This window comes from Lepidochelys kempii, chromosome 5 (assembly GCF_965140285.1).
Source record: "Lepidochelys kempii isolate rLepKem1 chromosome 5, rLepKem1.hap1, whole genome shotgun sequence".
Taxonomy (NCBI): domain Eukaryota; kingdom Metazoa; phylum Chordata; order Testudines; family Cheloniidae; genus Lepidochelys; species Lepidochelys kempii.
The window spans coordinates 129,817,592-129,832,050 of record NC_136384.1 but is presented as its reverse complement, the minus strand read 5'-3'; the positions used below and the strand labels follow the sequence as shown (position 1 = coordinate 129,832,050).

Sequence of the window (14,459 nt, the reverse complement as noted above, 5' to 3'; positions counted from 1 at the left end):
GATCACCCGAAACCATCCCTCCTTCCCCTCCACGAGCAGGTAAGAGGAAGGAATTTAAGGACCCTGCCAATATTAGCAGCAAGGGGGGGGGGGCGATGATAAATCACGGTCGCCAGCTCCTGGTTTTTCCCCTGTCTCTCCGCTTTGCTGCAAGGAACCGTGGTGCCGCCCTCTGGGGCAGGGCAGCCTTGGCACCACCATGGGGAGAGGCGGGGGCGGCCAGGGCACTGCGGGGGCGATGCCCTGTTCCTTCCTCTCTGCAGGTGACCTCACCGGCAGAGGGGGTCGGGGGGGTTGAAGACTAACACCCCCAGCCCCAATCTCATCCCTCCTGCCATTGGCCCTGGCCAGGCTTTTCACCGTCCCTCTGCGGCGGGTGCCGTGTGCCCGCCGGGGGCTGGGGCTCGCGGCTCGGCAGGCTGAGCAACAAGAGGTCACCCTCCCGCCCGCGCCCGGCTGCGCTCCTCGCCCCGGCTCCGGCAGCCGGGCGGTTGCCATCAATTATTAATCGCCTCCCAGCAGCCGCGGCGGGGAGCGGGAGCAGCCGCGATAAGGGAGGGCGGCAGGGAGGGCGGGCAGGAGGAGGGGAGTGTGTGTGCGAGCTGCGCCTGGCTCACTGAGGCCGGCGGCTGCCTGCGGAGCGGAGGCTGCAGCGGCGGCGCGTTTGGAGAGCTGCGGGTCCCCCTCGCCACCATGTCCCCGCGCTGCGCGGCGGCCGCCTCGCCGGGAAGGGCCGCCGCCCCGGAGGACACGGGAGGATGAGGCGGAGGCGGCGGAGGAAGGAGGAGGCGGCGAGGCAGGCAGGGGGAGGCCGGAGGAGGCGGTGGGGCAGCGGAGGATGAAGTGGAGTGTCCGGGGAGCCTGCGCCGCGCTCTCCAGCTGCCTCCTGCTCGCCTGCGCGCTCAGCGCCGCCGCCGTGGGCCTCAAGTGCTTCTCGCTGGGCTCGGAGCTCAAGGGGGAGCCCTTCCGCCTGGGCACCGCCGCCGGCGCCTTCTACTCGGGGCTGCTGCTGGCCGCCGGCCTCTCGCTGCTGGGCTCGGCGCTGCTCTGCTGCCGCCCGCCGGAGGGGGAGGCGGCCGGGGGGCAGCAGCCCGCGGCGGCGGGCGGGGGCGGCGAGGCGGCGCCGCCGGGGGGCCGGCAGAACTTCCTGCTGCTGGGCGTGCTGGTCTTCATGCTGGGCGTGCTGAGCGCCTTCGCCGGGGCCGTCATCGACGGCGACACGGTGTCGCTGGTGGAGAGGAAGTACTCGCACTACTGCGGCCCGGCCCTCGGCGGCGGCGGCCCGCGGGCGGCGAGCGCGGCGCTGCGCTGCCAGAAGCTGCGGGACTACCAGCGCGGCTTGGTGCTCTCCACCGTCTTCAACGCGCTCGAGTGCCTGCTGGGCCTGCTCAGCCTGCTGCTAGTCCGCAACTACAAGGCGGCCCAGCAGCGCGGGCTCCGCCGGCAGCGCCGCCGCCAGCAGCAGCGGCCGGCGCCTGGCGGGAGGAGACGGAGGCGGCGGCGGGGCGGAGGCGGGGGCGCGGGCGGGCGGCGGGCGCCGCGGCCGAGCCAGGGCTCCATCTTCTCCAGCGAGGAGCCCGAGCTGTCCCCCGCCGACTGCCCCTTCCAGGCAGTCTCCTACATCAACGTGGGCGTCTTCCACGTGTTCGACGAGGCCGGCGTGGAGGTGCACTGCGGCGGGCACCCCTCCCTGGAGCTGCCCGGCTACTCGCCCATGGACCCCGAGCTCAACCCTTCCTACCCCTATTGCTACCCGCTGCCCCACGAGCAGCCCCCGGCCTATGAGGAGATCTACCCCAGGGAGCCCTGCGCCAACAGCAGCTAGCGAGGGGCCGGCCCCGGGGAACCGCACCTGCGCTGACAATCAGCCGCTGGCACCAGGCAGCCCCTGCCACAGCTTTTGGGGGACATACCCTGGGCAGCATCAGCCCCCTCTCTTCACCTCATCGGCCCGCGCAAGAAGCGTGCGTCCCTCGTCTCTCCGCGCTAACGCCCGCTGCGGCTAAGCGCCTTGCAAAAGATCAGCCTCAGTCTCCCGCACCCTCGAGCTCCATCACTGCATTTCGTGAGACCCTGACCAGAGCCCCACCGTCCGCTGCTCCTGCTGGTGAAGAAGGCTGGGGCGTGACTGAGCAATCCCACTAGTACATTTTTCACTATCATGGTTCTGCCTGCTGGACTTTTTCATCTGTCTTGTCTGCTAAATATCAAGATCAAGTTTTAAAAGGCTGGACAAGAACCATTTAGGAGTTGGTTCTTCCCGTCCGGATGTCTCTTTGGCCAATTTTTTTTTAAGTGAATCATCATCATAGTCTTTTCTTCAGCTTTAAAACGGTACAAAAGTATACCATTTATGATAACCAGCCAGGGTAAGGGGAAAAGTGTAAGGAAGCTTCTTTACTTCTCAAACAGAGAAATTTTTAACAACGAAAAGACGTTCCTGTAATGTTTACCACAGCTGTTTGGGGAAATTCTTATGTTTACACTTTCTTGAAGATTTAAATTCTATTTAAAATGTAGTGAGAATTAAACCCTGTGTTGGGTCTGGTAGGGTGCACATTAAACCCCCCCTGCACTTTCAAAAGGAAAAGGAAACAGCAACATTTTTGTACACTAATGTGCCTGCTTTTGTTGTTAACTTCTTACTGTAAAAGCTTTCGAAAGCCTACAGCGAAAAGGTTTGGTAGATTCATTGCAATCTAAAATTAATCATTTTACTAAAATAATTGAGATGTTATTGGGATATAGCAATTAAAAGGAAGTCCAAATGTCACGTACATTCCTTTTTGTAAACAAGTTCTGTGTTTTTAATGCGAGGCAGGGGTCATTTTTGTTTTACACAAGTTTAATTTTGTACAACTATATAGTTTCTCTTGTAAAGAATTTCATCTTACTGTTATAAATTCATCAATCTGGTAAGCTTGAATATTAAAGTTTATTTTAAAATATATACTTTAAACAGCCTTAATTGATGTAATTGCCACAGTTCTAAAGGAGAAGTTGTACAAACACACCTTCCAAACACGTTTTCAGAATCACACTTAAAATTCCCACTAAACCTGGAGAATAAAAGTGGAAAGCGTAATTTAATGCACAGAGAGCAAAGAAAAAAAATTAGATTAATTTACAAAAGTTAGCAAATACAGACATATTTAAAAAGGATTCCAGCCAAAAATAAGAAACTATTAATCCTCATTTAGCAGCCTGTTGTGGGATGTCAATTTATCAGATAGCAGGAGAAAGTAATAATTAAGGAAAACAACTATGGGGTATTTTTTTGTTGCACAGAAAAGGTGAAGGCTTAAGTAATGTTGCCCAAAGAACAAACAAGGCACACTTCGGATGGTGGCCTCCCACCTCTTTTTTCAATTAGCATGTATTAAAATGGAATCCTATACAAATAAGAACCCTTCTGTTAATCCTCATTTTGGAACCTACTGTGTAATGTCAGTGTATTAGATAGTAGGAGGAAGAGGTAGTTACAGGAAAACAGAATTATGGCATATTTTTGTGGGGGACAAAGTTATTTTTAAATGTTAAGAAGCCAAGAGAAAAGTAATTTACAGCCTTAGACTCAGTAAAAGCACATTTTAGCCTAAAAATGTTGCTGCCTCTCTGCACTATTTTGTTTTCTAAAGCATTTTGATTTGCACACTTTGTATTGCCTAAAATGCAGAATGCCTTAGAAGTCTTTTTAAAATAAACTGTATCTATGAATCACATAACAAATCTTTACTCTAGATATGGAATCAAATGCAACTATTCCAAGTTTGCCAAGTAATTCTAAATTGTGGAAGTCTAGTGATACAGTGCTTTTCATTTGGCTGAAATTTTATCCTGTGGAGAAGGCCAGCACAAAGCCCTGTTTAAGTCCTACTTAAGTCTTCAAAATAGGCTTTATGCTGGCCCTCTGCACAAGGGGAAAATTTCACCCCCTTTAAACCCAATCCTGTAGTCCTTACATACAGTGCTGATTTAGCCAAAAATTTCATATTTTATATAATAGAGAGAGCCAAGGTTGTGGGGTTTGGTTTTTTGTTTTTGATGGTTTATTTTTTATTTTATTTTTTTACAAAATGGGTAACTGAAGGAAGGATGCTAAATCCTTATTTAGGCTCCTGAATAAGTGGCTTGATTAGCAAAAATGCTGAGCACCCAGCCACTCACTGAATTTAAAGGGGAATTGCTGGGTGCTGAGTACTTTTAAAAGTTAGGCCATTACTTGAAATGGCTAAATAGAGATTTAGAAGGTTAACGGCAGGTGTCTATTTTTAAAATCTTGGCTATACAATGGAATTTTTTAAAAACTTTAAGAAATTGATTTTTAACAGGAAATACCAATATTTTAGGGTTCATAAAATTAGATAAGTCTGAAACTCCAGTTGTTCCAAAGACCAGTGCTCAGGGAAATAAATGGAAAGTCAAGAAAGCTACCTATTACACTCAAGTTTAAATATAAAATAACTTTAAACTCAAAATTTTAAAAGATTGTTAAATTCACTTTTTTGTTGTGTTATTTAAATATTATCTTTTCAGAATGCCATTATGTTTAAACATTGTTTGTGGATCAGCTACTTCCTAAATTCATATCTTTCTTCACTTGGGCTTTTTCCCCTACTAATAGTTTAATTTAGTGATGGAAAACATGCCGGAAAAACAATCTAAATCCAACTACTACTGAAGTTAATGGGAGTTTTGCCATTGACTTCAATGGGAGTAGGAGTCAGCACAAATGATTCTAGCTACTCCACATAATACATGTGTAAAACAATATATTAGTCTTCTGGCACAACAGATAAGATGCAGCATGAAATATTAGCTCTCAGATATGTATTATTTGTATCAACAGAAGTGTGAAGAAGGTAACATGGTGTCATACACTTTTTATACATATAAAATTAGGCAGGCAAGTTGACCAAACAAGCCATGTTTTCTTAAAGATGGTATGCAAATGTTTCAGGTATCAGGTGACTAACTTTTATGGTAAAACGCAAATGTATTTATTTCTCAGTGAGAAGAAACTTATAAATACAAAGTACAAGAAGAAGCTTCACAAGCGTGATCCAAGTGTCATGGAGCCATTTTCAGTAATTTTGAAAACCATTATTATATAGATTGAGCAATAATGTTCGAGTGTATATATAGTATTCTGCCCAAATGGAAATAGGCTGGTGTAGTATTAGAATTTTAGGTTAATTACATTAGAGGGCTCATGCTACCCAATCTTTTTAAAATTATATCCCATATGTCATGTAATTGACAGAGTAAATGCAAAAGCAAATCTGATATAGGTCACTGGGGGGGAGGGGGGTTAACTACCTTACAGGATTTTATTCCATAAACATAATAAAACAAGGGAAAAAACCACACAAATATTGTTAACACGTGTATCCATACATACACACTCATTTAGGTCCCAGTCTTGCTTTAATTGAAGACCATGGCAACACTCCCATTGCGCCTGATCAGCCACTGCTTTACACTTTGTTTAGTCACATCTGTGCAAAGGTGATATAAAGTGGGTGTGAATGCTACTGAACTTGCAGCATTTCACCTCCATTTTCCAATGCCTTTTCGCAGGTGTAAGTGACCAAAAAAGGAACAAGACAGTGGAGAATCAGGCCCATTGTCTTCGGCCGGAGCAGAATTGGGCCTCTGTGTGAAAAGAAAATGCCACCAGCCTATTAGTAATTCAGATGAATGATTTTCACACACTCCAACATCTTGCTTAACTAAGTTACTATATTTTGCATTGTAATTGACAGACAGAATAAATGTAAATTAAAAAAGAAAGAGCATTTGATGCTAAAAGAAATTTTTATTAAACTAGTACAGTTCATACTCTAAGTTTGATTTCACTATAGGACTTCTTTGGTTCACCAAAAGGCACTATGGTGACTGGTATAACTTAGATATATTTCAAATGTAATGTTTAATCATCAGAAAAGGTTTCTAAAAAAAAAAGTTAATGTGATGAGGGCAATCTGTTTCTGGGTTTGGACTTAGTACATATGAAAAACTTTTCTCCATTTTGCCATTTAATCTGAGATTGATCCTCAACAAAAATGTCAATAATTGAGATTGTAATTTTAGGATCAATAAAATATGTTTTAAAGCACAGCATATCCTATGAGAAAAGCCTAATGCTCTTCATTTCATCTTTCCTTCTTGTCTTATAGTTATACCTAACATTGCTACTCAGAATAATATTTAGTTGCAATTTCCAGGACAAAGTATGTTTTCAGGGATTTATACTGAGCATCAGGTGGAAAACTGGCATTATATTTATTAGAATCATAGAATATCAGGGTTGGCAGGGACCTCAGGAGGTCATCTAGTCCAACCCCCTGCTCAAAGCAGGACCAATCCCCAATTTTTTTGCTCTAGATCCCTAAATGGCCCCCTCAAGGGCTGAACTCACAACCCTGGGTTTAGCAGGCCAATGCTCAAGCCACTGAGCTATCCTCCCCTCCCCATTAGCCCTGCTTTGAATTAAAATCTACTTAAGTAAGTTAACCAATATTTTTAGTTATAGAGCATTCAGAGGTTTTTGGATGCCTTTTTATTATTTAAATGCCCAAACGAGTTCTATTTTTTAAAAATTTTATATAATGAAATTCTTCGAGCACAACTACAGTCTCTCTCCTTAATACAGGCTATTAACTCCTTTTAAATTTAGTATGGGAGAATAAGATTGAATTCTTACTGTAGACTCGCCATTTTAAAACTTTATTTTTTTTTAAATGGCCATTTAACCTCAAAAAGGTTTCAGAGTAACAGCCGTGTTAGTCTGTATTCGCAAAAAGAAAAGGAGTACTTGTGGCACCTTAGAGACTAACCAATTTATTTGAGCTGTAGCTCACGAAAGCTCATGCTCAAATAAATTGGTTAGTCTCTAAGGTGCCACAAGTACTCCTTTTCTTTTAACCTCAAAAAGTTGCTCTTGTACATGACTAAACACATACTCTACAAAAGCACTGTGGTACTGAAACTCATAACTTAGCATTTATAAAATGGGGTCCAGAAAGACCAGTGCAATGTTATATGAAATTCCCCATCTAATGAATATGTTGCAACAATTCAGTTTAAATTGCACTGAGTTCAGAAAGCGCCCCTGAACCAACACACTGTCACTGAGAGGAATTAAAGCTCATCATTCGTTTGCATTGCTTTGGTATGTTCTTGCTATTACAGTATCAAGGTGGAGACCATTGTGCTGCATATGCCATCTCTGGGTGAAATTCACCGCAGTGCAGAGGGACAAACACAAGACCTATGCACAACTTATGCTCTCAATATAGAGTTTAAGTGGTGCCTGTGCCGGTCCTCTGCACAGGGATACATTTCACCTGATATTCAGACAGAGCAAATCATGTAATATTAGAACTCTGTGTATAGCCTCATAGTTCACTGACCCTGAGACTGAAGCATGACAGTTTTGGATGCGGTAATTCCCCTATCATGGGTGTATATCTCATTTACAACAGACCAAATCCTGAAGTCCCCTTTTCATTCCCTTCAGGACAAATCTTTATGGACTTCAATGGGTTTATCCTGGAGTAATGATTAAAGACTTAAAGATTTGGCCCAATAGTCCTATGCTGAGTTTCAGATATTTGAAAGATCTCATTAGATTTATAGGAGAAAAATATGTTTCTATTAAAATATCATATAAAGTATCACTGGCAGCATGCTGCCTATTTGTAAGCTCATATGTATTATGGGAAGTGGAGAGAACTGAAGGATCAAAATTGTGTAGATGGCCCAGAGATTGCCTCAAGGGAGGATTGATCATAGAAGTAGCTGGTGTGTCACTTCCAGATTTGATTCTATGGTGATCCAGTTTGGTAATGTCTAGTAGTTGTTGTTTTTTATGTCTGAGAGTCTTTGTGAATAAGTCAGTAGTCTCAGTCCTGTTCCTAGGGGACAGATGTCTACTGAACACCATAAAAGTCCCTACCACAGTTGTCAATCTTGCTATTCTTATCAGCAGTCAAGGTTTGAAAGGCATGAAGGCTGAAATAGTCTTATATGTGGTCCCTCTAGAACAGAGTTAAGGCATGATGGGTGGGGTGAAGAGGGGAAGTTGTACAGATATTTTTGGAGAAAGAGGACTTCATGCTCTAGATCCATCATGGTTTTTAAGTGAGAATCTGCATTAGATATAGGGAAATATATCCAAGAGAGTATTTTCAGCACACACGTTTGAAATCTTTTCAAAAACCGTAAGACTTTCTTTTAGAGAAGGTGCTAGAAATCTTTGCATTTTCTCCTTAGCCACCTTTAAATCCTAATTTGATTCACCTAATTAAATCATCAGGAGTTTAAATTATTAAATTTAGGGAAAAGTATTTAAATTTAGGGAAAATATTAGCTTAATCCTGCAAGATACCGAGTGCACTTAATTCTACTGAGGTCATAGGAAGGAACTCAGCACCTTGCAGGATCAGGCCTGATATGGCCCAAATTGTGGCAGTCAGTCACTGCCTGGGAAGGGAGTGGTGCAAGAGACAGTCCTTTCCAAAGCAGCACAGGGGCTCCCTGCAGGCTGCAGACATGTCTGAGGTGCATTTAATCATCATATATTCATGATTAAAATGTATAACCTTACAAAGATGTCCATAGGGAAATGTAAGATTTGAGTAGATGCATGTAATTTCAGCTAATTTGTATATATATTTTGAACCAAACTTATCCTAAGAGAAAATACTGCAAAAAAGGGGATTGTGCTCCCACACACACAAAAAAAAATCTATATGGAATTTCTGCCATGCTCCTGCTCCTCCAAATATCTGACCGTTCCTGGATTACCATGAAATTGCTGGAACAGACAGAAGATGGTCTAGCTAGAGTCCTGGAGAAGGGATGAAACTGAAGTGCAAATATGTTGAAAGCTATTAAGTGTTTCTAGGATGTTTTGATTACCCATGAGTGCTCTCAAGAGCTGCGCATGTGCTATGAACAGCAAATTCCGTAATTTTCAGAAACAGATAAAGCAGTTGAAAGATCTACTTTTATGATGCTGAGGAGGGGAAATATTAGCAAATGAAGATATACAGGTGCTAAATGGGACAACTTTTCTAAAAGACAAAACTAGAAGATTTAGAGAACCAGAGGTGATTCTCCAATCTGTGTTTTGTGGGCATCCGAAATGAAGAGAAGGATGTTGAGTTGATGGGTTTTCTGTGATGGCTCTTGCAACCAACACTCAGTAGAAAAGATCCAGGCCAAGAAATAGAAAGCACACTTGTTGTTCTTAGGCCCAAGTCGAAGACCAGATAAAAGTTCTTGCACTTCACCAGCAGAAGTGATTTTGCAAGAAATCCTAGTTGCAACTTTGGTGGATATTGATAAACAGATTTGCACCCATTCTGATACTAACATTGAAACTAACTCCGAGACATAACATCTGATCATTGCTGAGAAATCACGTTCTGCCTCTGACATGTTATGTTGCCATCTGAAGGGAACAGAAAGGGGTTTCTGCCAACACTGTGCAACTGGATTATTTGATTTAAAACAGTTTGACTGGAGTGGCATCTTCCCCTTCTACATCACCAAGAAATCCTGGATCATTACCCTGAGCTGCCAAGAGATACAATTTGTACTAAGTTTTATCCTGAACATTGCTTTAATGTACAATGATTTCATGTTCCTATACATACTGTATAACATATTGCTGTGGCTTGCCCATGAGATGTCATACATACTCATGACATTTATATGCTAACATCTGGTATATAAGTACATTGAGCAGGCCAAGCTTATGGACCACCTGCTACTATGCCCAGGATGGTTTGGTTTTGCGTATCTGTTAAGTGGTGATTAATCCAGGAGATAGCACTGCAATTTGGGTCAAATCCTGGCCCTGCTTTATGTAACTGTAAGAGTGTTATCCCCTTATTGCCAAAGTTCTACACTTGACCCATCAATACTGAGAAGAGGTAGAAGAAGGGAAACTGGTTCTTGTTCTGGGGCCATGGAGATTTCTACAAAACTACCATGTGGGAGTGAGGAAACGGCCTCCCTAAGGCCAAGTAACAGTGGATAGGATGAGTGGGTAGGCTACTGTCCTCATCTCCCTGTGAACACTATGGAAGTGATTTCATCACCTCTATATGGGAGCTAGGTATTCTAGCCACTGTGTTCCTCTCTAAACTGACTGCTTTCTGAGAGTTATTAGTCAGGAGACCAGTCTTGATTCACAATGTCTATTCAATCTCTCCCAGCCAAGCAACTGCCAGAGGAATTCCCTACACACATGGAGTCAAGACGACACTCTGCTTGTGCATTGCCTCTCCTGTGCTCAGGTGGGAGAATGCTATGGTATATTAAATTATTGGATCAGTCAGGGGTACAATAAATAGAAAAGAGGAAGACGACATGAGAAAGCCTTGCTAGTATCCTGCAGTTATACAGGTTTTTTGTTTCTTTAAAAAAAACCTATCTACAAACATCCATTGTCTCATGTATCCCCCTGAAGTTTGTGGGAGTTTTACCTGTGTTAGGTCTGCAAGATCAGACATTCTAAGTCTGAGTAATGCTGTCGAAAAGTCCCACACACTGGTTTACCTCAAAAGCAGTCCTGACCTTGTTCCAGCAAATGCATCTATGCATGAAAAGCACAAACAGGGCTGAAACTACAGGAGTCCATTACTCTTTCGACAACAGCAGCAAAATAGATAAAAATGCTATTTTAAGTAGCAACAGCTCAGATTCAAAAAGTTCTTCGTTACAGGGAATATGGACCTGGCCAGGGTTAGAATGGCTTTGGGAAGGCATCTATGCACGAAAGGAAAATGGATATTTTCTTCCACAACATTTTCCTGACAACTATTGGAAACATATGAGGAAGGCAGGGGATTTCAACGCACTGTCGCATGTACTACTAGAACTGGTTTTCTGTTGTACAATGTATTCAGAACTTCACCTTACGTCTGATTGACTCTAACTTGCAATTTTTTCCTGGCAGATATCATATTCATGCACACACATTTTTTTAAACATATTCAGGGCTAACCTACAGAACTCTCACTCATATGGAGTAGTACATTGTTCCAGGTGATGTCCCTATGAAATCAACCCAACTGTTCACGGAGTAAGGGCTTACCAAACATGAGCAAGAGTATCCCAATCTAGCCCATAGTAAAAGAGAGGACGTAAGCTCTCTTGTTGTCTCTGACCATACTGTTCCCTAAACGTAAACCAGGCTATTTGTTAGAAGTGTCCGTGGAATGTTGCCTCAAGATCCCTTCAGGCTTTATCGTGGGCATAACTAAGCGCCCAGTGCAGGGGAATAAGGGGGTACAAGGAATCCTCTTCTGTAATGAATGGGCTACCCACATTGTCGCCACCTGTGCAATCTGGAACAAGGACTGGGCAGAGGTTTGGCTCCACTCACAGCAATGCATTTGTATCAGTGTGGGAAAGGGGGAATAAATTATACAAGGCAAGGGGCTCCTGCAGCTTATTTCTCCCCAGGACAATCGGGGACTGAATCATGACTCACAAGTCAGTCCCTATCCCCCTCTGGGGGCAGCACAGCTCTGTCCGTCCCTTAACATGGCCTGGATTGCAAGGTCCCTGTGTAGCCCTCGATAATGTCATGAAGTCCAAAGCCAGAATTAACTGCAGTCTTCAAAATGATACTCCGCAGATAAGGCCTGGGTAAATGATGCTTCTCTGGTGGAAATTTCTTAGCTGACTCTTGGTAGATAAAAGAAAGCCTCTGACACCACAATGAATGGTGTGCCACTTCCAAAGAAGCTCATCTTAAAAGAAAAATAGGGATACCAAGCCAACTAGCAGAGATAGTTAAAATCAGAAGGGACGTAAATCCAAACGAGAGCCACAAAACAGAGATCTTTGACCATTTCCTCTATTTTCATCCTTGACAGTCATTTCAACTTGTTCATGGTTTCAGTGCTAGCTCTCAAAGTGTATAAAAGCTGGTAGAAGTAACATGGGCAAAGCATCAGGTAAAGGAGAACCAGTTTTTACATTTCTGCTCTGAACAAGAGTGGACTATATTCTAGCCTGCAAGCTTAGAAAGCAAAAGCAGAAATGATTAATTACTCTAATTAGGGCTCTAAATAGGGAAAAGCCAGCTCCCTTGAGCAAAGGCACAATGAATTTCCTCATTTACGCGCAATTGTATTGCTCAGAGGAAGAAGCCATCAAAGTGCATCTCCAAAACAAACATTTTCCGACTTTAATTTAAAAACACATTCAGGCCCTCAAAAAGAAAAGGAGTACTTGTGGCACCTTAGAGACTAACCAATTTATTTGAGCATGAGCTTTCGTGAGCTACAGCTCACTTCATCCGATGCTTATGCTCAAATAAATTGGTTAGTCTCTAAGGTGCCACAAGTACTCCTTTTCTTTTTGCGAATACAGACTAACACGGCTGTTACTCTGAAACCTGAATTCAGGCCCTCAAAACTGAAATACCTAATGCTGAGATGTAAGAGGCTATCTAGCCCCTGGCCAACAGGAAACCAGCTGAACTGAAGCAAGCTTTTCCCCTACGGAACTCTTATAAAAACCAATGCAGGAACAACAATAATCTTTATGTCAAAAGTGTACAACTGAGTCCTAAGAGACGGTGAGCTGGCTGACACCAGCTGCAGAGCTGGGGGACTGATTCTGACCTCTGTGATGGGATTCAAAAATAACTCCATTGAAATCAATGGAGCTCCACCAGAAACAGTCTCATTGTACCAAAAAGAGAGCAGGCTGCAAAAGGGATACGTACGTTATTGACCACTAGTGCTGCCCAATGCTAAACAGAAAATCCCAGCACAGTTTCGTGGTGACAGGATGGAAGATGTTATGCAAAAAACCTTTTAGTTGGATTCTCAATTTGCTCCACTCAATCTAGTCACAGACCAATGTAGCAATATTCTTTCCTTGTTCAGGATTCATTCCTATCCCAGTAGCCTAATAATGAATCACTATGCTAAATTTTGCTCATGTTTTATAATGGATGTAAACTACACAATAGTCATAAATTGGGGAAATACTGACTCATCTCTAAATGAGGGAGCACAAGAAACGGGGATGCTTTGATCAGAGTGAAATTAACTTGCTCCTTAAACAGTTAATATTGAAATTAATGAGCTACATGCTTCCCATTTCTTAATGAAAAAGAAAAAATGAAGGTTACTTACCAGGGACTGCAGCTGTTCAAGATGAGTTTCTGTACATTCACCCCACTGGGAGATGCGTCTGTGACAAGAATTTTCTTCTCACTTAGCTAGAACGCACTGAGGAACTGTAAAATCCCTGAGTATGGAAAATCATTCCCTTCCTTTATTCCCAGGAGAATCACTAATCTCAGCTGAAGGAAAGGGCATATTCCAACATTTTACAATCTTATAGTGCACTTTGGAGTTTAAGATCAAAGTGATTTACACATTCTAAAGAGGCAAGTCACTTGGGATCCACCAAAGTGTTACTTGGTCTTACCAGAACAAGTGAGTAGGATGCCTGGACATTCCCAGAAGATGATGCCTTGAATGGGCTGAAGACATCAAGAACCAGATGAGGGAAGGAAGCTTCCCAGTTTTCCCTGGAGATGATATCCCACTTCTGGAGGGTTAGCAGACTGCCAGGCCGTCACCTGTCAAGACAGCATAGGAAGTAAGGGAGAGCCAGGACCTGTGGGGAGATAGTGGTTCTAAGGCAAGGGTTTCAGGGTTTGGTGGGGCCAGGTCTTAAAGTTTGGGAAAATTCCAATCAATTTCCAACTTGCCGAGGTTTATTCAGCTGAATCCAAGGGCCTAAACCTTTTTTCGAGCATCACTAATCTCACATAAAAATAATATTGTAAATTACAGTAACCCCTAGGAATTTAGGCCTCACATTCCCTTCTCTGCTTCTCCCTTGCTCCTCCGGGAGCCCGGGGGTCGTAATTTGCTGTTAGTTTATGCTAATATGTTGGGGACAGATTTTAGGCTGTGCTCACTCCCTACCTATATACTCTACTGGGGAGTAGTAGAAGCACTGCACTCAATTACTGCTCCACAAGGATATAGCCAAAGTCACAATCAAGACCAATGAGACTTCTCGTGCAGTAAGGGTGGCAGAACCCAGCTCTTAGATATTAGGTATCACAATTGTTCTTTAAATGGAACATGAAATATAAAGTCCATTCTGTTCTCGTGCATTTTCAGAGAAAGTATATTAGGTGAACAGCTGAACTAATTTCAGATCAAGAGGAAATCAGTGATTTGCGAATGTCACATTAAAATCAAGTGATGGGGAGATGTACATACATAAAAATATAAACATTATAAACCTCACATCAAAATCGCAAGGCAGCATTACACATGGAGCCAGTTGTCGCAGAGGTTAGTGATGTGCCAATCCCTGAGGGCCCTTAAATATAAAAAGACAAATTCATTCAGTACCTGCAATTAGCTTGTCACAGAAGGGCCACATTTTATCATTATTACTGT

At 43.4% G+C, this 14,459-nt stretch overlaps 1 protein-coding gene across 1 annotated transcript; it reads left to right on the top strand.

The window, feature by feature from the left end:
• Window positions 1–575: 575 nt before the first annotated feature.
• On the top strand, window positions 576–6,120 carry TMEM271 (transmembrane protein 271). Its single transcript, XM_073345855.1, has one exon. The coding sequence runs from the start codon at window positions 839–841 to the stop codon at window positions 1,823–1,825; it is 987 nt and encodes a 328-aa protein (XP_073201956.1). The 5' UTR covers window positions 576–838; the 3' UTR covers window positions 1,826–6,120.
• The last annotated feature ends 8,339 nt before the right edge of the window (window positions 6,121–14,459 follow it).

Excerpts from the sequence above, each read along its gene's own strand:
- TMEM271 (XM_073345855.1), top strand. The coding sequence starts at position 839 with ATGAAGTGGAGTGTCCGGGGAGCCTGCGCCGCGCTCTCCAGCTGCCTC.